At 44.7% G+C, this 27,219-nt stretch overlaps 1 protein-coding gene across 1 annotated transcript; it reads left to right on the top strand.

Annotated features, from left to right (window-relative positions):
* Positions 1 to 1,295: 1,295 nt before the first annotated feature.
* On the top strand, positions 1,296 to 23,987 carry LOC126137920 (uncharacterized). Its single transcript, XM_049915218.1, has 3 exons — positions 1,296 to 1,361; positions 1,453 to 1,606; positions 23,854 to 23,987. The coding sequence occupies exons 1-3, from the start codon at positions 1,296 to 1,298 to the stop codon at positions 23,985 to 23,987; spliced, it is 354 nt and encodes a 117-aa protein (XP_049771175.1).
* Positions 23,988 to 27,219: the final 3,232 nt, after the last annotated feature.

Below are 27,219 nucleotides of genomic sequence, written 5' to 3'. Positions count from 1 at the left end.
CAAACTTGGCCTGATGAAACAATTCGTGAAGGCCATGGATCCAACAGGCTGTGGGTTTGCATACCTAGCTGCCAAATTCCCTCGTCTTTCAGCTGCAAAAATAAAGGAAGGTGTATTTGTGGGCCCACAAATCAGGGCGCTGCAGAAAGATGCAAATTTTGAAGCATGTTTAACTGATGAAGATAAAACTGCATGGGACTGTTTCAAGATGGTGTCGGAAGAAGAAAAGCTACTAACTACAAAGCAATGGTGAAGGATATGATCAAAGCATATCAGGATTTGGGGTGCAATATGTCTTTGAAAGTACATATGATGGACTCTCATCTGGACTACATCACAGAGAGTTGTAGTGACGTATCGGATGAACATGGGGAAATATTCCATAAAGACATTTCTACCATAGAAAGGCGCTATGAAGGGAAGTGGGTACCTTCTATGTTAGCAGATTATTGCTGGAATATCATTCGAGAGAAGAAAGATTCACAATACAAGAGAAAAACGTGATGTGCATTACAAGGCAGTGGCTCATTGTTTGTCAATTTTCTGTAATTTCTCATGTCAAATAAATGCTTCAAAGTGTATACACAAAGGTTACCGTGTTATATGTTAGATCCCACCCTCCATTAATGTGATAAACTTATAACATCATAAAGATGTGCATTTGTTTGTCGAATTTCACCTCACGTTTGCTGCACTATATCAGAAACTGAATAGAGAAATAAAATTGCGATTACTCATAAACTATCCCTGACCGAAAAAAACCAAAAACAGTTTTCAATTCAGCACTCAAAATACAACTAGGATCACAACATTTTTTATCATAAATAGAAAAAAAGGTTTTTTTTGTAGAACAGTGTTATCAATTTCGTAATATCGACATCACAATTGATTGTTTAACAGCCAGATATTACTAACATGGGTGAAAGAGGGGACATTTCACTACGTAAAAAATATGTAGTCAAAGCCCTCGTTAATACGAAAATATTTTCCAGTCGGAAAATTTCACGGAGGCTGGAGATGTCAGAAGCTAGCGTGAGGCGCATAAAGAAGAAAATTGATTCAGGTGAAGAACTGAGCTCCAGAAGGAAGAATAAATGTGGAAGATAGCCCAATTTTCACCCCGTGGTCAGAAAGATTTCTCAAAAGAATTTGCCTATAAAACAGATTTGCAACGACGAAACAGATAAAATCTCAACTGGAAGAGACTAATGTGAATACATCTGAACGCACTGTTGGTAGAAAGTTGAAGGATATTAATTTCAAGGCCCGCTAGAAAACCAAAGTTAACAGTCACAATGAAAGCAAAGCGTCTGAAGTGGGCTAAACAGTGGTGTGATAAGGATGTGGACTTCTGGAGATCGGTAATTTAACTTTAAAGCTATTATTTGCGATATGATATAACCTATGTACATTTATTCATAGTATATTAATTATGTTTCTTCGTTCCTACAGGTATACTTCAGCGATGAAAGCACGTTTGAAATTTTACCTAACAAATCTCAGTATATGCACCGTCGAACAGGAGAAAAATTTGATCCCGACTGCATTATTCAGACCTTAAAACATGCAACTAAGGTGATGATTTGGTCCGTCATCTGTGGCAAAGGTACACGACGTCTTTACGTGGTCAAATCCATAATGAGGCAAGACCAGTACAAGAAAGTCCTGCAAAAACGGTTAATACCACAGCTTAGAGAATGGTTCCCGAATGAGGAACCATTTATTTTTATGCAGGATGGAGCTCTCTGTCACACAGCCAGGTCAGTTAAGTCCTTTCTGAATGAACAAAATATCCCTCTGTTAGACTGGCCAGGTAATAGTCCCGACATGGACTCCACAGAAAATGTATGGGAACTAATGAAGAGGGAGGTGGCAAAAGATGTTATCATAACAAACATACAGCTCTTAGAGAAGATCGTCCATGTGTGGTATCATCATCCACAAATGCAAGACACAGTACAGTCCTGCTTAGACAGCATGCCCCGTCGTATTAAGGCTCTCATAGCTGCAAAAGGTGGCTCAACAGGATGTTAAAACTGATGTTTTCACTTTCACAATATTTTAATTTTTGTTGCAATTATTGAAATAAAATATTTTCAACAAATACTGCGTTTTATTTATTTGTTATATCACCTTAGTTATGAAGTAGACTACACGTAATCATTTTATCACAATTTATGTATTAAAAAAACAAATTCGTTAGACATAATCAAAATTTGCTTAAAAAATGTAGTGCGTCTAATAAATTGGCCAGGGACTGTAGAGTACTTCTAAAACTAGGGATCCGTCCTGTCTTCATAAGTGGAGCACTGAGTACAGCGCTCAAAATATACACTCCTGGAAATTGAAATAAGAACACCGTGAATTCATTGTCCCAGGAAGGCGAAACTTTATTGACACATTCCTGGGGTCAGATACATCACATGATCACACTGACAGAACCACAGACACATAGACACAGGCAACAGAGCATGCACAATGTCGGCACTAGTACAGTGTATATCCACCTTTCGCAGCAATGCAGGCTGCTATTCTCCCATGGAGACGATCGTAGAGATGCTGGATGTAGTCCTGTGGAACGGCTTGCCATGCCATTTCCACCTGGCGCCTCAGTTGGACCAGCGTTCGTGCTGGACGTGCAGACCGCGTGAGACGACGCTTCATCCAGTCCCAAACATGCTCAATGGGGGACAGATCCGGAGATCTTGCTGGCCAGGGTAGTTGACTTACACCTTCTAGAGCACGTTGGGTGGCACGGGATACACGCGGACGTGCATTGTCCTGTTGGAACAGCAAGTTCCCTTGCCGGTCTAGGAATGGTAGAACGATGGGTTCGATGACGGTTTGGATGTACCGTGCACTATTCAGTGTCCCCTCGACGATCACCAGTGGTGTACGGCCAGTGTAGGAGATCGCTCCCCACACCATGATGCCGGGTGTTGGCCCTGTGTGCCTCGGTCGTATGCAGTCCTGATTGTGGCGCTCACCTGCACGGCGCCAAACACGCATACGACCATCATTGGCACCAAGGCAGAAGCGACTCTCATCGCTGAAGACGACACGTCTCCATTCGTCCCTCCATTCACGCCTGTCGCGACACCACTGGAGGCGGGCTGCACGATGTTGGGGCGTGAGCGGAAGACGGCCTAACGATGTGCGGGACCGTAGCCCAGCTTCATGGAGACGGTTGCGAATGGTCCTCGCCGATACCCCAGGAGCAACAGTGTCCCTAATTTGCTGGGAAGTGGCGGTGCGGTCCCCTACGGCACTGCGTAGGATCCTACGGTCTTGGCGTGCATCCGTGCGTCGCTGCGGTCCGGTCCCAGGTCGACGGGCACGTGCACCTTCCGCCGACCACTGGCGACAACATCGATGTACTGTGGAGACCTCACGCCCCACGTGTTGAGCAATTCGGCGGTACGTCCACCCGGCCTCCCGCATGCCCACTATACGCCCTCGCTCAAAGTCCGTCAACTGCACATACGGTTCACGTCCACGCTGTCGCGGCATGCTACCAGTGTTAAAGACTGCGATGGAGCTCCGTATGGCACGGCAAACTGGCTGACACTGACGGCGGCGGTGCACAAATGCTGCGCAGCTAGCGCCATTCGACGGCCAACACCGCGGTTCCTGGTGTGTCCGCTGTGCCGTGCGTGTGATCATTGCTTGTACAGCTCTCTCGCAGTGTCCGGAGCAAGTATGGTGGGTTCCTTTTTCCATTTCCAGGAGTGTATGTTGCACATTGATTTATTGTCAATACCGGAGGTCACAGGAAACAAAAGCAATTTTGTTCTGTCAGATACAGTCATAAGGAAACAAAAATAAAGAAGATAAACGCATTTCCATTTGATAAAGACAGAATAGCTTTTGAAAAGATTCATGTGCAGACACCATAATTTCTTCTCACTATCATCTTGCACAACATGTTGTTTACGAACAGACTGTCCCTCCTTGTAATTTGAGACACTTGAATGCGGTTTGGCAAAATTGTCCAGATAATCCTGTGGGACATTGTTCCATTCCTCTACAGCGGCGTCTATGATGCCCTTGAAGGTCTCTGGAGGGGCAGGAAGACTGCAAACCACTCGTTTTAGCACAGTCCATGCATTCTCAATGTAGCTGAGATCTGGAGAATATGGAGACCTTTCCACCCCACTGATTCTACGCTCCACTAGGAAGGTGTTCACAAGATTGTGGCGATGGTAGAATGCATTGTCGTCCATCACCGTGAATCCCGCTCCAATATGTTCACCAAATGGAGCCACAATGTGTGCAAGGGTGTCATACCACCCATCCTCTCATAAATTGCCACAGGGGCTGTCCTGCGGCCATACACGACTCCACCCCAAAACGTGACTGAAGCGTCTTGATAAGGGCGGCTGTCTACAACACAGGAAGTGTGTAAACGTTGTCCTCGTTGCCTCCACACACGAATATCGGTATTGTCAGTGTGGAGGCTGACATGCGTCTTATCAGAAAAGAGCACTGTGTCCCATTGCTGCCTAGTCCACAAAGATTGATTTCGTGCTGATGCGACACGAGCCCTCTCCCTAAACCCGATCTAGAGGAGGACCCTTGAAGGGTCTTCTGTCACGCAATCCCTGCTAGTGAAGCCTATTTCGTATCGTTTGTGTTGACATCTGCACTCCTTTCGCTATTTAAAACTGCCGCCGTAGACGTGTAGGATTGTGTTGAGGATTTCTGCTTGCTGGTTTACGCAGATATCGGTCCTGCACACCCGTTGTTTTTCTTCCGCGGTCACTTCTATGAGAATGGTCAACTGGTCCTGCCGCTAGAAACTTGTTCCAGGTTCTAGAGACATCACTTTGACTCACGGCGGCATTCGCTGGGACGTCCGCCTGTCTCATCCCCTGCTCCATTAGAGTGAATGTAAGTGAGTCTCTGATCGCACGTTATTGTTGTCCGAGCCGTCCTGAAGCAACAAAACTCTCGTAGTGACATACAACACAAGTATTGCAATGTTTACAGGTGACACGGCTGCCACAGACTGCACGTATTGCCCCCTGTTTCCGCTAGAATTACATTAAAAACAAATCAATGAACCGATATCATAACGTATTTATGGATCACAACGTTCAGTATTAAAGTATCGGCAATAGGCAACATTTATTTTCATCACTTTATAGGTCTATATGGCAGAACGACTTGTCTTGTGCAGCAATAATTTTGTTTACGGGCCATTGCGTAGAGCACGATTTTCCAAACTTGCGTTCCGTGGAAAAATGGCACTCGGCGAGAAGTGAATAAGTGCTCAGCGAAAAACTGTTAATAACTGGCGTTTATTTCGACATTTGACGACACTAATCCATTTTTTAAAAATTGTCATGATTTCTGAGTTATTATTTATGATTTAAAATTGAAGTAATCACTGAATACAGAAGTTTTCCTCATTTTTTACAAAATATTGACCTTCAAAATAAACAAGGTGTTTCAAGAGATTACTAGGATTATCGAAGTTTTCCGTCAGAGGAAAAATGTTGGAACCACTAGCATGGGTTAGAATTAAAATTCAGAGAACTAAGTTAGGTAACTAAATAGTAACTCCGAATTCTAGTATACTTTGGACGACCTAAGTGGCGCCACCAAGTTGTACAAGCATTAACCAGCGGAAAAATGCTCCTGTCAGAGCACAAACATTCGAGTATGTACCTATTTATTCAAAAGACTCTGACTGAAAAGTGGGGTACCAGATGCCACATTCTACCTTTTTCAGTACCTTTAACAGATTTCAAAAAAATTTGGCATGCGAACATATTCTCGCTTTTTTATTTAAACATGCAACTCACCTCAAAGTCATGCCCATCCGGCTGGCCGCGCAGTCTAACGCGCTGCTTCCCGAGCGGGAGGGCGTGCCGGTCCCCGGTACGAATCCACTCGCCAGCCTATGGATGGTTTTTAAGGCGGTTTTCCATCTGCCTCGGCGAAGGCGGGCTGGTTCCCCCTATTCCGTCTCAGTTACACTATATTGGCAACTGTTGCGCAAACACTGTCTCCATGTACGGTTACACCGTAATTACTGTACCACGCTAACATGAGACGTTCCCAGGCTGGTCCACTGGGGGCCGAACCGCATAATAACCCTGGGTTCGAAGAGGGGCAGCCAGGCGATCATTGTAGGCAAAACCACCCATTCCTTCCGCCTCCTTGATTTCTATCTCACCGTCTATGGCCGTCCTATCGCCCTCACTCCCACCCTTAAGTACCTTGGCGTCACCCTCGACTGTCGCCTCTCCTGGACTCCCCATCTCCAGACGATCCAAGCCAAGGCACGTTCCCGACTCCGTCTCCTCAAGCTCCTTTCCGGCCGCACGTGGGGTCTGGACCCCTCCACAATCCTCCACACCTATAAATCCCTCATCCGCCCTATCCTTTGTTACGCCCATCCACCCTGTATCTCCGCCCCCCCTACCTTCTATAAATCCCTCCAAATCCTTGAACGCCATGCTCTCCGCCTTGCCTATCGCATCCGTCTCCCCTCCCCCACGCGGATCCTGTATGATCTCATCCCCTTCCCCCACCTCCTCCTTTTCCTTGAAAGGATACGGATCCTGTACACCTCCCGTAAACTTGATCCTCCTCACCCGCTCGTGTCCCCGATCCTCTCCCACCCCCGCCCGCTGCCGCGCCTGTATTCCCACGTCCCACCCGGTCTCCATCTCTCCACCCTCCTTACCCTCTCCCAAGGTGGCTTCCGCCAGCTCCCTCTCCCTGATGATGTCCTCGTCCCCTCCATTTACCCCTCTTATCAACTTTGACCCTGCCCCCCCCCCCCCACTTCCGGTGTCCTTTCCCTTAGGCACCCTCCCTCCCTTCTCTTCCCTTCCCTTCTCTTTCCTTTTCCCCCGTCGCCTCCCTCCACCCTCTTCCCCCGGGCTTCCCCTCCCCCTTCCTCTCTCCCCCCTCTCTCCCCTGCCCGTGGCGTCTCTGCTCTCCCCTCTCGCTCTCCCACTCCCCCTCCTCCTCCTCCTCCTCCTCCTCTCTTGGCAGGTCCTCGGACTCGCACACGCAAAGTGAACATTCGCGCGCCGGAGATCATCGCCCTCGGTTTAGTGTCTGTGCCGTCGTGTTTGTGCATCAGTGTTTTTCGCCGTCCACGCTCCTTCGTTCACATGTGTCGTCTAACTCGTCAGTGTTTGTGCACAGTGACGACAGTTTTCTTGTTTGTTTCGTCGAGTGTGAACGGCTTCATGTTTTTTAATTATTGTATCTACTGTTTTTTAACCGCCAATCTGTTACTTATATGTCTCCCTTTCTTTTTTATTCTCATGCTTATGGCTGAAGAGCGGAGTAAACTTTTCCGCTGCCAGCCCACCTTGTATGGGGTGTTCAAATTACAATAAAGAAAAAAAAAAAAAAAGAGGGGCAGCGGTGGGGTGGGTTGACTGCTGTGGCCTGTCGTGGGGTTGTGAACCACTGATGGCTATGGCGGTACGAAGCTTCTCCGTCGTTTCTAGGTCCTCGGTTCAATACACAACACACCTCAAACTCCCACAAGCTCCCCTAACTGTAGCTCAGTCACACACACTAGTCCACTCGCTGTTAGTCGCTCATACCCATCCACTCCCAACTGCTCTTTCTCAGTCACTCATTCTGCCAGCTCGCTGTCATTACCTCTTTGCGTCTCTCTGTCACTGTCTCCAGTGTCACAACCAAAGTCCTCTTCGTTCCGTCATACTTTTACAGCCCCCTCTCTCTATCAGTCTCTCTCTTGCTCTCTTACTGCTACTGTCTCATTTCCTCCTTCCTACTCTTGCTGTTTGCCGGCCGGTGTGGCCATGCGGTTAAAGGCGCTACAGTCTGGAACCGCACGACCGCTACGGTCGCAGGTTCGAATCCTGCCTCGGGCATGGATGTGTGTGATGTCCTTAGGTTAGTTAGGTTTAAGTAGTTCTAAGTTCTAGGGGACTTATGACCACAGCAGTTGAGTCCCATAGTGCTCAGAGCCATTTGAACCATTTACTCTTGCTGTTTCTTCCCACTGTCACTATCTCTCTCTTGCTTGTTGTCATTGTCATATGCTCTGTCTCTCATTATCGCTGCTCTCACTCACTTCCACATTCTCTTTTCTTTTATTCATCCCCTCTGTCTTCTTTACCCTTTTCCTAGGACTGTTTGACACAGTCAACTATGTTCCATTGCCACAGCGTCCCTCTCTTTCTTTCACACTGCCATTGTCTGTTTCGCTCTTTCTATAATACAATCACTGTCTACTATCTTCCAGTATTTATTACCTTCACGTCTTCTCGCCACTGCCACTGTCTTCTCCTGTCTCAGTATAAAGAAGTTCGAATATGTACTCATGCCAAAACTTCTGGGAAAATTTTTAAAGGTGATGAGGAAGGCAGATTCAGACAGCTGATCCCAACTTTTACAGTCTTTTAAATAAAGTGGATCATATTGCCATTTTTTGCTCTCCTACAAGGAGCATTTTTTTCCGCTTGTTCACTTCTTTTCCCTACTGCTGCTCATATGGAAAGAAATCATTTGATCAGTAATATTTAGATAGTTAACTGATATGAAACCGATAGATCGCAAAACTAATTTTACACCTCAGACCAACTTTTACGTGCAAAAAATTTTTGAATGTGCTTCAGTATTACAACATGGAGTTCGCAGATGATAAAGGAGACACTACAGCATATTTCTCCGTGCTACGTCATTTTATAAACTACGTTTTTGTCTCACACCGTATTTTACGTGCTTATTTTATGGGCCCAAGAAGAGTAATTTTTAACCTCTGTACCTCCGAAACGAATAAAGATATGACGAAAATTTTCAACGTTATTGTAGATCGGAATCTTAGGAATACGTCGTAAAAATTACAGCCATTTGCTGTGCACGGTCGTCTCGGAATCTGGGGCTGGGTTTTGGTACCCAAAAAAATCAAGTTCTTGGGGCTTTTCTCGGTAACGGATAATGTTTTTTGAAATCACGGAGATGGCTCTTCTAGATAAATGCCTAGGGAATATGCCGCTAAATTTTTATCAATTTTCTGCGATTGTTTATGATTTAGATTTCGCCTCATACCGGATTTTGTGTGTAGAAGTAGGGAAACCTTGAACATCTGGTTTTGGAAACGGATAAAAATATAAGGAAAATTTTCAGTTATTCGAAATCGGGATGTTAGGATTATATTGTAAAAATTTCAGCCATTATCCGTACATGCCCGCCTTTGAATCCTCGGCTGAGTTTTGGTCCGCTGGTGACAGCGAAAATATAGTAAAAAAAAAAACTTTTCGTGGGGTTTTCCGAGGAATTGCCCATGAAATTACACGTGACTGCATAAGCAACATCAAGCACATCAAATGCATAAAGAACCAACCGATTTGCTCCATTTGTCTAAGCAGGAGGAAGTGTGTAATATTCATACTTGGACCGTGTACTGTCGGAGAGCGACACAAGGCGATCCTCCTGTTGAGTATAATTATGGTCCCTAGCACAAGGGCTACACAATACACCTGACCCTTCCTTTTTATTACCAACAGAATCCGAGGTGTGAGCACCAGAAAATGCCATTTTTATGGGTGGCGTTTTGGTACATACTATGTATACTGTGCCGGCCGCGGGGGCCGTGCGGTTCTAGGCACGTCAGTCCGGAACCGCGTGACTGCTACGGTCGCAGGTTCGAATCCTGCCTCGGGCACGGATGTGTGTGATGTCCTTAGGTTAGTTAGGTTTAATTAGTTCTACGTTCTAGGGGACTTATGACCTCAGATGTTGAGTCCCAAAGTGCTCAGAGCCATTTGAACCATTTGTATGCTGTATAATGTCACATTTAACCAATACAGTGCACAAAGTTTTACTTAATAATTCAGTTAATATAGTCCGGGGACGTAATTCTGACTGGGGAAAACTCACATATGGCGTTTCCCAAGGCCCAATCTTAGGTCCACCATCGTTTCTCATGTAAGTAAACGATCTTCCGTCTAATATACAGGGTGAGTCACCTAACATTTCCGCTGGATATATTTCGTAAACCACATCAAATACTGACGAACCGATTCCACAGACCGAACGTGAGGAGAGGGGCCAGTGTAATTGTTTAATACAAACCATACAAAAATGCACGGACGTATGTTTTTTAACACAAACTTACGTTTTTTTTTAAATGGAACCACGTTAGTTTTGTTAGCACATCTGAACATATAAACAAATACATAATCAGTGCCGTTTGTTGCATTGTAAAATGTTAATTACATCCGAAGATATTGTAACCTAAAGTTGACGCTTGAGTACCACTCCTCCTATGCGTTTCATAGGACGTGGAGGACGCAAAAATTGGCCAGCCCGTTCTCTTGATCTTACACCTCTGGACTTCTTTCTGTGGGGTACGTTAAAGGAGAATGTGTACCGTGATGTGCCTACAACCCCAGAGGATATGAAACAACGTATTGTGGCAGCCTGCGGCGACATTACACCAGATGTACTGCGGCGTGTACGACATTCATTACGCCAGAGGTTGCAATTGTGTGCAACAAATGATGGCCACCACACTGAACATCTATTGGCCTGACATGTCGGGATACACTCTATTTCACTCCGTAATTGAAAACGGAAACCACGTGTGTACGTGTACCTCACCCCTCATGGTAATGTACATGTGCGTCAGTGAAAAAGACCAATAAAAAGGTGTTAGCATGAGGACGTAATGTGCTGTTCCAGTCTCTTCTGTACCTAAGGTCCATCACCGTTCCCTTTGGATCCCTACGTAATTCGGTGCTCTCCGTTACACAAGATCGAACAGCGGAGTGGTACTCAAGCGTCAACTATAGGTTATAATATCTCCGGATGTAATTAACATTTTACAATGCAACAAACGGCACTGATTACGTATTTGTTTATATGTTCAGATGTGCTAACAATCCATTTAAAAAAACATAGGTTTGTGTTAAAAAACATACTTCCGTTCATTTTTTTATGGTTTGTATTAACCAATTACACTAGACCCTCTCCTCTCGTTCGGTCTGTGGAATCGATTCGTCAGTATTTGATGTAGTTTACGAAGTATATCCAGCGGTAATGTTAGGTGACTCACCCTGTATAATAAGCTGAATTAGTTCTTTTTGCAGTTGACATCAGTATTGTAATCAGTCCATGTACACATACAAAAAGAAAAGAAATGTTAAACATTGTTCTTAAATACATTATTGACTTGTTTTCTGCGAATCCTCTCACCCACAGTTTTCAAAAGACACAACATATTACTTCTGGAGATCTAGGGGTGCTACACCACCGATAAGTATAACACACGGTGACCAAAAATAAATAGGGCGGAAATTTCAAAATTCTTAGGTGCTCATATTGATGAGAATTTAAACTGGAAAAGCACATTTTGGAACTCGTGAAACAACCTTGTCCACCCACATTTGCAGTTAGAATCACTGCAAATCTTAGGGAGGGATAAATCAGTAAGCTGACATATTTTGCACATTTTCATTCAATAATTTCATATGGAATAATGTGGTGTGGTAACCCATATTTAAGAAAGAAAATCTTTATTGCGCAAAAACGTGCCGTAAGAATAATACGTGGTACTCACCCACTATCGTCCTGAAGACATCTATTTACGATGTTGGGATTCTGACTACTGCTTCACTGTATATCTATTCCCTCTTGAAGTTTGTTGTAAATAATCCACCACAGCTCAAAAGGAACAATGATGTACGTCATTACAATATCAGAAGGAAAAAGACATTCATTACTCTCACACTAAGGTTATCTTCAGCACAAAAAGGGGTGTACAATACTGCAACAAAAATTTATGATCACTTACACCGTGATATAAAATATCTGACAGACAGCAAAGTAAAATTTGAAAACAACTGGAAAAATATTTGCTTGACAACTCCTTCTACTCTGTAGAAGAATTTCTATTATTGTAATGTGTAAGAGGTGGTATGTGGGAATTACTGACTCACAGCTGTATTTAAAAAAAATAAAACAAAACAAAAAATAAAAGGTTCTAAATGAAAGCCACATTTACAAGCTAATTTGCGATGTGAATGTAAAATGACTCGGTCCGTATCAGTACGATTTATCGTGCAAAATGATCCATGGAACATGAAACTGTCTAACTAACTAACTACGTAGCGAAGTTCTCAGAAGGCACGACTTCATCGACAAACATCATCACAGTGCAGCCAATTTGCACTAAATACACTCCTGGAAATGGAAAAAAGAACACATTGACACCGGTGTGTCAGACCCACCATACTTGCTCCGGACACTGCGAGAGGGCTGTACAAGCAATGATCACACGCACGGCACAGCGGACACACCAGGAACCGCGGTGTTGGCCGTCGAATGGCGCTAGCTGCGCAGCATTTGTGCACCGCCGCCGTCAGTGTCAGCCAGTTTGCCGTGGCATACGGAGCTCCATCGCAGTCTGTAACACTGGTAGCATGCCGCGACAGCGGGGACGTGAACCGTATGTGCAGTTGACGGACTTTGAGCGAGGGCGTATAGTGGGCATGCGGGAGGCCTGGTGGACGTACCGCCGAATTGCTCAACACGTGGGGCGTGAGGTCTCTACAGTACATCGATGTTGTCGCCAGTGGTCGGCGGAAGGTGCACGTGCCCGTCGACCTGGGACCGGACCGCAGCGACGCAAGGATGCACGCCAAGACCGTAGGATCCTACGCAGTGCCGTAGGGGACCGCACCGCCACTTCCCAGCAAATTAGGGACACTGTTGCTCCTGGGGTATCGGCGAGGACCATTCGCAACCGTCTCCATGAAGCTGGGCTACGGTCCCGCACACCGTTAGGCCGTCTTCCGCTCACGCCCCAACATCGTGCAGCCCGCCTCCAGTGGTGTCGCGACAGGCGTGAATGGAGGGACGAATGGAGACGTGTCGTCTTCAGCGATGAGAGTCGCTTCTGCCTTGGTGCCAATGATGGTCGTATGCGTGTTTGGCGCCGTGCAGGTGAGCGCCACAATCAGGACTGCATACGACCGAGGCACACAGGGCCAACACCCGGCATCATGGTGTGGGGAGCGATCTCCTACACTGGCCGTACACCACTGGTGATCGTCGAGGGGACGCTGAATAGTGCACGGTACATCCAAACCGTCATCGAACCCATCGTTCTACCATTCCTAGACCGGCAAGGAAACTTGCTGTTCCAACAGGACAATGCACGTCCGCATGTATCCCGTGCCACCCAACGTGCTCTAGAAGGTGTAAGTCAACTACCCTGGCCAGCAAGATCTCCGGATCTGTCCCCCATTGAGCATGTTTGGGACTGGATGAAGCGTCGTCTCACGCGGTCTACACGTCCAGCACGAACGCTGGTCCAACTGAGGCGCCAGGTGGAAATGGCATGGCAAGCCGTTCCACAGGACTACATCCAGCATCTCTACGATCGTCTCCATGGGAGAATAGCAGCCTGCATTGCTGCGAAAGGTGGATATACACTGTACTAGTGCCGACATTGTGCATGCTCTGTTGCCTGTGTCTATGTGCCTGTGGTTCTGTCAGCGTGATCATGTGATGTATCTGACCCCAGGAAAGTGTCAATAAAGTTTTCCCTTCCTGGGGCAATGAATTCACGGTGTTCTTATTTCAATTTCCAGGAGTGTATTTAAAAATTATACATGTAAGCCTCCCTCGTGGATCCGTCTTTTAGTGAAAACCATATAAAAATCCCTTCAAAATTTCCTAAGATTAGCCTTCACGTACGTCAACGGCCTTGCCGCAGTGGTATTACCGGTTCCCGTCAGGTCACCGAAGTCAAGCGCTGTCGGCTAGAAATTGGGTGGGTGACCGTCTGGTCTGCCGACCGCTGTTTGCAAGCAGAGCGCACTCGACCCTTGTGAGGCCAATTGAAGTGTTACTTGACTGAGAAGCAGCGGCTCTACTAACGAACACTGATAACGGCCAGGAGAGCAGTATGGCCCTTCACAATCGAATCCAGTGACGCCTGTCGGCTGAGGATCACACGGCAGTCGTCACTGATCGAAAAGTAGCGGCTCTGGTAACGAAAACTGACAACGGTTGGGAGAGCGGAATGCTGACCACATGCTCCTCCATATCCGCATTCTATCGATGAGGATGACCCGGCGGTCGGTCGGTTCCTTTCGGTCTTCCGAGTGCCGTTCGGGCGGAGAGAGGGAGAGGGAGAGAGAGAGAGAGAGAGAGAGAGAGAGAGAGAGAGAGAGAGAGAAAGGCTTCACATACAGACAGCAAAACGAGGCAGGGAACTTTATACACTACAGGCCATTAAAATTGCTACACCAACAAGAAATGCAGATGATAAACGGGTATTCATTGGACAAATATATTATACTACAACTGACATGTGATTACATTTTCACGCAATTTGGGTGCATAGATCCTGAGAAATCAGTACCCAGAACAACCACCTCTGGCCGCAATAACGGCCTTGATACGCCTGGGCATTGAGTCAGACAGAGCTTGGATGGCGTGTACAGGTACAGCTGCCCATGCAGTTTCAAGACGACACCACAGTTCATCAAGAAGAGTGACTGGCGTATTGTGACGAGCCAGTTGCTCGATCACCATTGACCAGACGTTTGGTCAGTTGGTGAGAGATCTGGAGAATGTCCTGGCCAGGGCAGCAGTCGAACATTTTCTGTATCCAGAAAGGCCCGTACAGGACCTGCAACATGCGGTCGTGCATTATCCTGCTGAAATGTAGGGTTTAGCAGGGATCGAATGAAGGGTAGAGCCACGGGTCGCAACACATCTGAAACGTAACGTCCACTGTTCAAAGTGCCGTCAGTGCGAACAAGAGGTGACCGAGACGTGTAACCAGTGGCACCCCATACCATCACGCCGGGTGACACGCCGGACGAATCACGCTTCCAATGTGCGTTCAGCGCGATGTCGCCAAACACGGATGCGACCATCATGATGCTATAAACAGAACCTGGATTTATCCGAAAAAATGACGTTTTGCCATTCGTGCACCCAGGTTCGTCGTTGATTACACCATCGCAGGCGCTCCTGTCTGTGATGCAGCGTCAAGGGTAACCGCAGCCATGGTCTCCGAGCTGATGGTACATGCTGCTGCAAAGGTCGTCGAACTGTTCGTGCAGATGGTTGTTGTCTTGCAAACGTCCCCATCTGTTGACTCAGGGGTCGAGACGTGGCTGCACGATCCGTTACAGCCATGCGGATAAGATTCCTGTCATCTCGACTGCTAGTGATACGAGGCCATTGGGATCCAGCACGGCGTTCCGTATTACCCTCCTGAACCCACCGATTCCATATTCTGCTAACAGTCATTGGATCTCGACCAACGCGAGCAGCAATGCCGCGATACGATAAACGGCAATCGCGATAGGCTACAACCCGACCTTTATCAAAGTCGGAAACGTGATGGTACGCATTTCTCCTCCTTACACGAGGCATCACAACAACGTTTCACCAGGCAATGCCGGTCAACTGCTGTTTGTGTATGAGAAATCGGTTGGAAACTTTACTCATATCAGCACGTTGTAGTTGTCGCCACCGGCGCCAACCTTGTGTGAATGCTCAGAAAAGCTAATCATTTGCATATCACAGCAGACTCTTCCTGTCGGTTAAATTTCGCGTCTGTAGCACGTCAGCTTCGTGGTGTAGCAATTTTAATGGCCAGTAGAGTAATATGTAGTAATTTTCGGAGGAACGCTTTTCAAATGATGCCTTTCTCTGAACCGTAACTTCTTCGAAGTTAAGCTAAAGCCATGTACTAATCACAGATGTAAACATATTATTATTACATTAAAACGTGTTTAATGTTTTACAGTTATTATTGTTGTTACTGAAATCCTAAGAATATTTGGTGCTTTAACGATGGGAGTGACGGCAAGTTATTTCAGGACGGTTGGTGGTGGGGGGGGGGGGGGGAGGGGAGGTAGACAACAACAATCTGTGACCCCCCCCATCTCCACCCCCACCTGCCAGAACACTGGATCCACGCGTTGTATTTGCTCACAAATGAAATGAGACGCGTGGGACTCCTAAATAGAACGCCCTTACATGTGTAGTAGCCAGCTATTGGCCACTGACAGGTCAATGCGTTGATGACTAGATTTCCGTTGCAGAGAGAGAGAGTTTTTGCGAGGTTCTCGTGCGTCAAGCTATAAACAGCAGCATAAAGAAATAGAGTGCGTTACATTTACATTTATAAACAATTACATTTATAAAAATAAGGCTTAAATATCTTTTCTTCTGCTATTCTATGTGAAAACAGAACGATTTGTAGTAATAATGACGTGGAAACTTAGCGCGCAAGTGTATAACGTTGAAGCCTGGTATACACGTAAGCGAACAGGAAGAGAAAGAAATTCGTCTCTGGTGTAAATCGTAGGTGAATGCGAGCGAACTGCATTCGGTCTTGTTCGGTTAGCGTTTGCTAGCGCTCCGTGGGCTGTTGGTCTTTTGCCGAACCATCGAAGGAAGTTCCAATCCCCTCCGCACCGGCGCTAGTGGTATAGAAAGGAGGCTTTCATCTGCAGTCTTATCTACCTTGGTGTTGACATGAGTTGCTTGAGCAATGGAATGGCATGAAGTGAATGTATTGTCGCTGATAGAAGAATCTGGATGTAATAGATGCTTCTGGTATCCAAGAGATCCACAGAACAAATGCCGAAGAAAAAGAAATATGAATGGTGGAGAACTACCCAAGTGCTCAAAGGTACAACTGGAGACGCGAGAAAGACGATAAATTCATTAGATGCTTCCCTCAGGCGGGAACGGAATGAGTAATCACAAGCTTCGTATTTCTTTCTATTAAGTAGGAAAAATTAAATGAATGTCCTTGAAAGTAAACGAGTGCGAACATGCACCTATTATGCTGATCAAAATTAAATAAACACGAAAGACATCGTTGTTTGTGCTCATGGTAACTGTAATTATATGGCTGATATATCACTGTTATTGCGAGATTTTTGCGAGTTCTTCACCAGGATGAACGACCACCGCCAAAATGTGGTCAATAACAAAGTAGACTACCTGTAGCACAAGATGCAGCTGAACATAGCGTGCTTGACTTCAGATGCTGCTTCACAATCTGGGTCATCTGGATCCTCCCCTCCAACACCAACTTTTCTGAACTGTGCAGATGTGGATTAGCCTTACGACAAACTCTCTGCTCCCAAAATTATCCTGGCCCAAACCTAAGGTAACCTACTGTCCCCACACACTCCACCCACGAAAGACATCGTTTGTGCTCATTCCTATTCACGTCTCCTCATCCTCTTTGTGCGCCACCGTCTGCCGCTCCTCTACTTTTCCGCTCCATTTCCACCTCCCACCCCCCCACCCCCCTCTCCGCACCAGCATTCCGACAGTGTGCCAGTTGGCAGTCTAGTACATAGGCAACCAGACAGTGTTCCTCTATCCGCCCCTTGCTTTCCAGTCCGAGCTGCCCGAGATGATTATGTGTTTAAGATGTCTTCTTCCTTGTGTGAATGAATGTGTGTGAGTTTCCTTTTCTGAAGAAGGCTTTGGCGAAAAGCCAAATGTCTAACAGATTTTTCAATATGCTCGCCCGCAACTCAACGTATCATCTTCATGCTGAGTAGCAGTCTCTGTTTTTCCTTAGGCTGTTTTATGTACACAGCTGTTTCAGTTAATGACTGAAGAGCAGTCTGAGTGTAAATAATTGATAAATAATGTAAATAATCAAAATTTTACGAAAATGCCTCTATGAAGAGTGCCCGTTGGTGACAACCTCTAGGTCGCCACTCTGGAGAATGGTGGGTGGTGGTGACAGCCAGGTAGGCCCAGTGGAAACACTTTTGAGACTAAAGAATGCCATTATTCAATTGCACTACATGACATGTCATGTCTCGGCAATACAAACATGCCTCTGAATGCTGAGTAGGCAGCCTACAATGCTGTGAAAAGGACCGTGGGAGGCTGTCAGCCCTTTGGGTGCCACGACCATAGTTCTTCAGCGACATCATACTTCCTTCAGCAGCGTGGAGCCCTGGCTGCACCTCAGCTCCACAAGTGTCTTCTTTGGCGGCTCGTGGAGACAGCTGTGCAAGGGATTCAACTCACTGCCCTCTAGCAGGAGCTGGATGGTATCTGGCACTGAGGCCCTATGTCCCACTAGGAACTCGCTGCTGGTAGTAGCAAGCACTGATGTCATGTTGGTGGGGCTGTGGCGTCGACTGCTGTGAGGAACATAGTCGTGAGGGTGCAGGGCCAGTCTCTTCTCGAACACATGATTGCTGATGGCAGCGCCCAGTCGTCCAACTGGTCGGTGTGGCCATCCCCTGTGTGGCTATCATCTGACTCAATGAATGGTCCAAGCTTGGGTCCTAGGTGTCATTAAGGAAAGTAAGGTTCTGTTCAGACAACATCTCCAGAGGTTTATTTGGCCAATACAACTGTGGCTGTGTCACATTCAACAGAGTAACTCCCGTCATAGAGGCTGGTATATGAAACACAGGTCTCCAACGTCATACTTAGTATCACTGATCAACAACCCACTATCTTGCAAGTCTAAGCAGTTGCGTTAGCAGTCTAAATGCCTTTTCCAGAACCAAGTTTTTAGCAAACCATAAAGTTGATTGCTCTGTCAGGAAACCGGTACATGTTATAATGTCCACTGAGGGAAACAAACGCTTAAAGTCATCACAGAAAAACACATACCATATGCGGCGGTGTACCAGGTCTTATGTATGTATGATTCAAGTTTTAGCCATCATAAATCATATGGAGGGGATAATCGCCCGATTTGATTGCTCACTGAGCTCGATAAACTTCCATGGGAGGTTGATAAGCTTAACAACACCAACATTCCCATGACTGAGTCAAAGGAGAATAATGATTTATACATGAAGGCCGTTGACTGTCATATCTGTTGGCAGCCTTTAGACTGAAAAGTGGAAACTCCTCATAGGGACTGCTGTCATCTAGGAGGGAAGTTCTGGAGTGGTGCTTATAACACATGCAACCGAAAATATCAATTACAACGACACATCCATCTTTTCCACAATCTAAAAGTGTGTGACACTCACTTTGTCATTAAGGATAATCAGATCAATGTCCTGCCTGATAGTGTTCAGAAATATATATCATTCGCCAAAAAAATGACACCTAGAATTACGCTGCACTTCCTTGACTCATTGTGCTTTATCACCATGGTGCATATACCGATGACGCAAAGTTTCAACTTGTGATAAAGGGGGGAGTTTTCCTACACAAATATCTGGAGAAATTCAACTAAACCAGACTATCCGACATAACTGCGTTCTACAGTAACCTGAAACGTCCCCTTAGAATAATTTTACATGTGAAACGTCCACTTAGAACAATTATACAAGCCTGTGCTTAACCTGACACACAATATTATTTAGCGCAACGCAATCTGACTTTCAATAACCCCTACAAAACAATGGCCCTGACTAACTTTAACCTATACCTTTTACAAATCACTTACCTCACAAAAATCTTCGCTACTCAAGCTACTGCAAAACAGCGAGCGCCACTACTGCCAGCTAAATAAAAGATTCAAACCACTGAAGGTACTAACTACTGATAGGGATAGTTAGCAAATGAAAGATATTAATAGAGAACAAACAATGTATTTACCTTAATATTCATAATTGACATTCAGTCTTACAGATTATCAAAACTCCGCCATCTCTCTCCCCACGTCCACCACTGCTGGCGGCTCACCTCCAACTGCCCAACGCTACGCGCTGTTCACATCCAGCTGTAGCAGTTCATGACAACAATGGCAGACAACAATGCAAACTAGCCACATACTGCACACAGCACAGCCAGTGATTTTCATATAGAGCGCTACGTGGCATTACCCATATAAAAATCTAAACAGCCTACTTACAAACCTTACAGGCGAACCCATATAGGGTGCAGTTCATGAGCATGCTTTGAATGTTTGGCAGGAGTTTAACATCCCATAGTTGAGTGAGTATGCAAGACTTTATATCGAAACGGATGTGTGTTTACTAGCACATGTTTTCGAGAAATTCCGAAGTGTATGCATGACCACATATTCTTTGGACTCTTCTCTATTACACAGCACCAGGGTTATCTTGGTAGGCCATGCTAAAGAAAATGAAAGTGAACATCGAACTTTTGACTGATGCTGACATGCTTCTTTTCTTTGAGCAAGGGATCTGTTGGGGATTTTGCCAATGTGAGTCTAGAATATTCCAAGGTGAATAACCCACATATGCGTGAGAGGTTCAGAGCATCCTTCGATTCTTGATACGTCACGTAATAAGCTGTCAATGATCTAAATCGAGATGCCATGCAACAATAACTACCAACTGACGAGTTTTAATGGGTGCCCGAGAACGAATGCACGGGATTAGGTGAAAAAAATCGAAGGAATGCGGGCTGATTGTGGTGTAGGGTATGTTGTGGAGGTGGACCTCGCTTACCCTAATAGTTTGTATGAAACGCAAAGCAATTTGCCGCTATGTCCAAAACAACTAGTTCCGCAGGGTAGAACCATCCTCGCGTTGATGACAATGCTAAGGAACAAGAAATTGCCAGCGATGTCTCAGTTTAGGGATAGAGCTAACTGCAGTTACGTGTGTAATCTCCTTCAAGCAGTCGCCACAGTTGAAGGAGTATATTGATTTAAATATGAAGCAGAGACATCCGCGAAAAATTATTTCGAAACAGACTTTTATAAATTGATTAATAACGCAGTTTTAGGCAAGACATAGGAAAATTTTGGAAGACGTCCTCAAATTCTTATTAGGTCATGTTGGGATGACTGTTGGGGTGTAAGGAAGTGTGTTACCAGGCCAAGTTTAAAATGGGTCACAATCTTCAACAAGAACGTAGTTTCTGTGGAGATTTCAAAGACTGCAGAAGAGTTCATGAAACCTCTCTATGTGAGCATATGCATATTATGCCTACCCATTCCATTCCAAGTTCACAAAACCTCATTCCGCTGATTCTAAGTTTTTTTTTTATGGATACAGACAGTTTCATATGTTGGGTGAAGAACTGCGGTCCATATCAAGTAATGAGGTGGCATGGTGAAGAATTCGAGATGTCTGCGTATACAGTCCTTACAGTATTGTTCCACAGAACGAGAAGGTTATCGGCCTAATGAAGGACGAGTCTTACGGATCACTGATTTGTGGGTGTAAGATCCAAGATGTATGCGTATTACATATTGCTACATGCCATCGAGAGCAACAAAGGGTGTGCATCACGCAGCATCTAGGGTCCTTGAGGTTGTAGACTATTTGCAATGCCTGTACAGAGGTGTTCGGTTATACACTATGTGCATCTGTAAATATTTGCGCTCCATGTGTATACTGTGTAAATAGTTCCTGTAAGTAGTGTAGTGTTTACGTTTCACCTGCTGCCAACCATCCAGTATGATTAGTTTTTAGTGTAGATACATCCCAGTCCATCTAGCAAATATTTTCACCCTATGGTACTATGCCCTAGAAAATTGTATAGGTATTTCCAGCCTGTGCTACTGTGCCCTGGAAAATTGTAAAAAGATATTCTCAACCACTGCTACTGAAAGTTGTAAATGTTCTCAACCAGTGCTACTGTTGGATGGACTGTGGAAAGTTTTTTGTAGTCGTACTTATTAGTAACAGTGTCACGTCCCAAGAGGGAGTCAGAAGGACACATCTTAAGTACAAGGGCTTACCTGAGTCGATGGGCTCGAAGGGCAACTTTCGTGTGGCCAGCTGCTAGAACTCCACCCTGTAAAGAACTTACAAGCTACAACAGTGTTCAGAAACACAGAACTCAGCGTAAATCTCAAGCAATCTCAGTTTGAATTAAATTCCAACAAACAAAATTTAATGACATTTCACTTCTGCCACTAATGACTTTAACTCATGTGTTCAATGCACGATACTACTGTATGCAGCTCATTCAGCTCTAACAATCAGCTGCTTCCTATTTCACGGTCCTGAGATTATCTTCTCAGTACCATCTCGTTCCTGACACAGCTCTAAATATTCTAACTCCTCAGCTTGGCGACGACTGGCACAGGAGTAGCACCCTAGACGATACCCACTGTGCTCTCTTTTGGTTCGGGGTGTGTCACTTCTTCATAGCACCCATCAAGTTGCTGGAACGTTCTGTCTGACACACATTGCCTGCAAGGGTGTGTACATTACCATATTTGGGGCAACTCGTGATGCACTTGTGTCTCTCTGACATGCTGCTGTATGGGACCTGGTCAAGTGCTGAGTGACTGTAGTCCATCTCCATATGGTTATAATCTATGTACCACCCCTCTCCAGCCTGTTGCTGTTTCAACAAGCGATTGTGCCAATGCTTCCACTGTCTTCCCTATACAGCTCCTAGCTACAACTTGAATGTAATGCCGTACTTCTTCCCTTAATGTTGGAATATGTGACAATAGTAATAGTGTGTATGTTAAATTATCTCTGCATTGAAAATATTAGAACCAAATTATATCGAGTTATAGTTACTAGTATCTCTGCACTGAAGTGTTAGAACCAAATTGTGTCTCAGGAATCAAATTATACCTGAAAAAGCAAATTCTATTGAGTCATAGTTATTAGTATTTCTGAACTGAAATATTAGAACCAAGTTGTATCTCAAGAATCAAATTATAGCTGAGGAAATACATTCTATCTGTGAGAAGTGAATAAACGAAAAATTCATTACCATACATCTTTGCTGTTATTTGCAGAAAACCTGTCCCCACTGTATACATAAAGGATGTGGAAAACACAAACGTCATTAGTTTTAAACATGACTATAATTAAGAAAGTGAAGTGTAAGACGGAGAATAACAAAATAAAGGCAATGGTCACATGGGATTATCCCTATTATGCAAAAGCTGTTTTGTTATAGGAGTGGGCAGCAAGTGACCATGCCCACTTCCAGAGACATACAGCAAACATGTCTAAAATTATATTTCCTGTTCTTGAGTAGAACCACAGACGTGATATCTGGGTAAAGTTACATACTAAAAAAGTGTGAAAGAAACCTACGCAGACTGTGAGGTGAAAAATCATTTATTTTTCGTCCAAGTCAAAAATAAATTCACATTTTCAGAAGCAGGCGCAACACTATTTCACACATATTCTTCTTGAGTCTTCTTGAACACCAGCAAACATGAAGATCCGACACATGTACGTGGTCTAATGCTGCTCATCTGATGCAGTGATTTGTGGCATTTTCCACATTTTTTTATTGATGTTGATCTCGTTCTCCTCTTCAGCTCTTTGCACTCCATATCAGAATATGTTCCTGTTTAGCATTCATAAAAATTCGCTGCATGTTTTCAAAGTATGCCATAAGGAGCTTTGGAAGTAAATATGCAGTTAATCTCTTGTACTCTTCTACTGTTCTATCCAATATCCACCACCCATCATTTTCTAAGTCGTTCAACTCTGAGGAAGAAGCAGCGACATTTGTTTTAAGACTTGATGCTATGCCCACATTTTGTGTATGGTAAACCTTGACCCATCAGGCTCATGTTGTATCTCATGAAACAGGAACACTGAAGCATTATATGTAAATTTCGGTGCCACTGTAGCAGTACCATCCCTTTCCGTAGACGATCCATCAAGATATATGATACTCCTGCACTGGAGGATTAAAGCATCTTGGTGTTGGATGAAAATGCTAATTTCATTGTTCTTGTTAAATGTGGCTGCAGCATGTGCAAGAAGTATTCCTGATGTATAAGGCGCTCTTCATACTTTATTACTTAATTACTTAATTACATCGAACATCGTCACTGCGATGTTTCAGACTTGTGGATTTAAGAAACTTGTAGTTCGCACATGTTAGCGCCTTGCTGTTGTGTTGTGAAGTGCCTTACTGTGAGTTGTTTGCAGTGGTTTTGTACCTTATGCTTATCCTGTCTTCTTTGACAATACACAGATGCTGGGAAGCTGGATGCTACTGTGAGTCCTGACTTGTTGAAGGTCACCACCATTACCGGTTCCAGTAAGTGGAAGGTCGTCATCGTCGTCGCTTCTGCCTTTGACAGGGCCCAGCTTGTTGAAGGTCACTGATGCATCCATATCCAGAAAGTTGAAGGTCGATGCCGTCGCTTCTGTATGCGATAGGTCCTGGCTGTTTGAAGGTCGCTGACAGGTCTCTTCAAATTCGAGGTCACTACTCGTTCTGTTTTAGATGTAGTCATACAATGATTTCCTCGTCACAAAAGTCGACAAGATGATTTTCCTGATCCACAATATGCACCTCCAGATGATCCAATATCTGAACTGTTAGTGGGAGGTCTATAGTATTGGTAAGGGGCTCAGCGATCTTATACCCAGTTCCAACTGATGGGAAAAAATCCGTAAATTATATGAATCAATCTGTTATTGAGAGAGGAGTTTGTTGCAATGTTACACTCCACATAGACTGTACTGACAAGAAGTATAGTCACTGACTGGCCAGATCTGCAAAATTTATTAGGGTCTTTCTTCAAAATTCATACATTTGTGAAACCCAGTAGTCGTCTTATTGAATATTTCTGGTTAAAGTCATACGTTGCATTCGCTGTCTTTATTTCAGATTTAAGTGTATTGATGTTTGCATCTTACATAATTCCTTATCCATACCGTTTTAAAACGTCATTTAAATCGTCAATATCATATGCACTGGGTTCTATTTCTTCAATTTCTTTTCATCTGTATATTATCGGATAGGAGCGTCCCATTTTCTTCTTCTTCTGCACCATCACAGGATCACTCACTTACAGCAAAGTCTTTGTGTCGAGGATGCTTCACCCACCCTGGCATGATATTGACTACACCATGTGTTGGTGTTCAATGGGCTTTTATAGAATATACATACACACACACTCTCTCTCTCTCTCTCTCTCACACACACACACACACACACACACACACACACACATATATATATATATATATATATATATATATATATATATATATATATATATATACTGTGTGTATCTGTCACCAACAACTTAGCTCCAATGCTCACAGGGTATGTGAGTGTGCATGTGTGTGTGTGGGGGGGGGGAGAGAGAGAGAGAGAGAGTATGTTTTATACAGGGTGTTTCAAAAATGACCGGTATATTTGAAACGGCAATAAAAACTAAACGAGCAGCGATAGAAATACACCGTTTGTTGCAATATGCTTGGGACAACAGTACATTTTCAGGCAGACAAACTTTCGAAATTACAGTAGTTACAATTTTCAACAACAGATGGCGCTGCGGTCTGGGAAACTCTATAGTACGATATTTTCCACATATCCGCCATGCATAGCAATAATATGGCGTAGTCTCTGAATGAAATTACCCGAAACCTTTGACAACGTGTCTGGCGGAATGGCTTCACATGCAGATGAGATGTACTGCTTCAACTGTTCAATTGTTTCTGGATTCTGGCGGTATACCTGGTCTTTCAAGTGTCCCCACAGAAAGAAGTCACAGGGGTTCATGTCTGGCGAATAGGGAGGCCAATCCACACCGCCTCCTGTATGTTTCGGATAGCCCAAAGCAATCACACGATCACTGAAATATTCATTCAGGAAATTAAAGACGTCGGCCGTGCGATGTGGCCGGGCACCATCTTGCATAAACCACGAGGTGTTCGCAGTGTCGTCTAAGGCAGTTTGTACCGCCACAAATTCACGAAGAATGTCCAGATAGCGTGATGCAGTAATCGTTTCGGATCTGAAAAATGGGCCAATGATTCCTTTGGAAGAAATGGCGGCCCAGACCAGTACTTTTTGAGGATGCAGGGACGATGGGACTGCAACATGGGGCTTTTCGGTTCCCCATATGCGCCAGTTCTGTTTATTGACGAAGCCGTCAAGGTAAAAATAAGCTTCGTCAGTAAACCAAATGCTGCCCACATGCATATCGCTGTCATCAATCCTGTGCACTATATCGTTAGCGAATGTCTCTCGTGCAGCAATGGTAGCGGCGCTGAGGGGTTGCCGCGTTTGAATTTTGTATGGATAGAGGTGTAAACTCTGGCGCATGAGACGATACATGGACGCTGGCGTTATTTGGACCGCAGCTGCAACACGGCCAATGGAAACCCGCGGCCGCTGTTGGATCACCTGCTGCACTAGCTGCGCGTTGCCCTCTGTGGTTGCCGTACGCGGTCGCCCTACCTTTCCAGCACGTTCATCCGTCACGTTCCCAGTCCGTTGAAATTTTTCAAACAGATCCTTTATTGTATCGCTTTTCGGTCCTTTGGTTACATTAAACCTCCGTTGAAAACTTCGTCTTGTTGCAACAACACTGTGTTCTAGGCGGTGGAATTCCAACACCAGAAAAATCCTCTGATCTAAGGAATAAACCATGTTGTCTACAGCACACTTGCACATTGTGAACAGCACACGCTTATAGCAGAAAGACGACGTACAGAATGGCGCACCCACAGACTGCGTTGTCTTCTATACCTTTCACATCACTTGCAGCGCCATCTGTTGTTGAAAATTGTAACTACTGTAATTTCGAAAGTTTGTCCGCCTGAAAATGTACTGTTGTCCCAAGCATATTGCAACAAACGGTGTATTTCTATCGCTGCTCGTTTCGTTTTTATTGCCGTTTCAAATATACCGGTCATTTTTGAAACACCCTGTATATGAAAATTGGCCTATCATTTAGTTTAACAATGACTGAAGATGATGACTGCCGTGATGAGTTGATTCAGTCAGCTTGGTTCTGCTGCGGTAGTCTAGACATTGCAGTGAATATTGGTAGCAGTAACACTATTATGAGAGAGGTATGAACAAAGTAAAACATGGTTTGCGATAATATACATATTTTTGTTCAACAGTCGTACACTGGATGCACTACATAATCAATTGGTTCTTTCTTTATCTTGACATCTATACAGTGCATAGAAAATAAAACTTTCTAGTATGAACAGAATTCATCGTATATTTCTCTCAAAGTGATGAGTGTCCCATGAGCTTCTTTTTTTGGCATCATAGTGATGCATGGTTCTAAATTGTCTGTATGTACACTATATGTACAGAGATAGGTCATAATGCCTCTATACAGTTTGAGCACAAGATGGCCATCTGTACAGTCTTTCCAACACAAGGGATAGCACCAGCCATTGGCAGAACAAGTTTGTAATGGTGAAGTGTTACAGATAAATGGATCGATCTCCATATCTCACCATGAGTGCTGTGCCATCATACAATGGTGTTATAGGGAGTGACAGGCCAGCACCATAAATGGGCAGCAGTGAATGAGATGGACAATACTCAGAAGTCATTTGTTGATCGATGTAGGGTTCTGCA

Source organism: Schistocerca cancellata, chromosome 1 (assembly GCF_023864275.1).
Source record: "Schistocerca cancellata isolate TAMUIC-IGC-003103 chromosome 1, iqSchCanc2.1, whole genome shotgun sequence".
Lineage (NCBI taxonomy): Eukaryota > Metazoa > Arthropoda > Insecta > Orthoptera > Acrididae > Schistocerca > Schistocerca cancellata.
Note: the sequence above shows the minus strand (reverse complement) of the source record. Positions and strands in the feature narration are given on the sequence as shown.

Coding starts and splice junctions, on each gene's coding strand:
- LOC126137920 (XM_049915218.1), top strand. CDS start 1,296: ATGAAAGCAAAGCGTCTGAAGTGGGCTAAACAGTGGTGTGATAAGGAT. Junction 1,362..1,452: donor ATGTGGACTTCTGGAGATCG/GTAATTTAACTT, acceptor TCGTTCCTACAG/GTATACTTCAGCGATGAAAG. Junction 1,607..23,853: donor GTCCGTCATCTGTGGCAAAG/GTACACGACGTC, acceptor GACAATACACAG/ATGCTGGGAAGCTGGATGCT.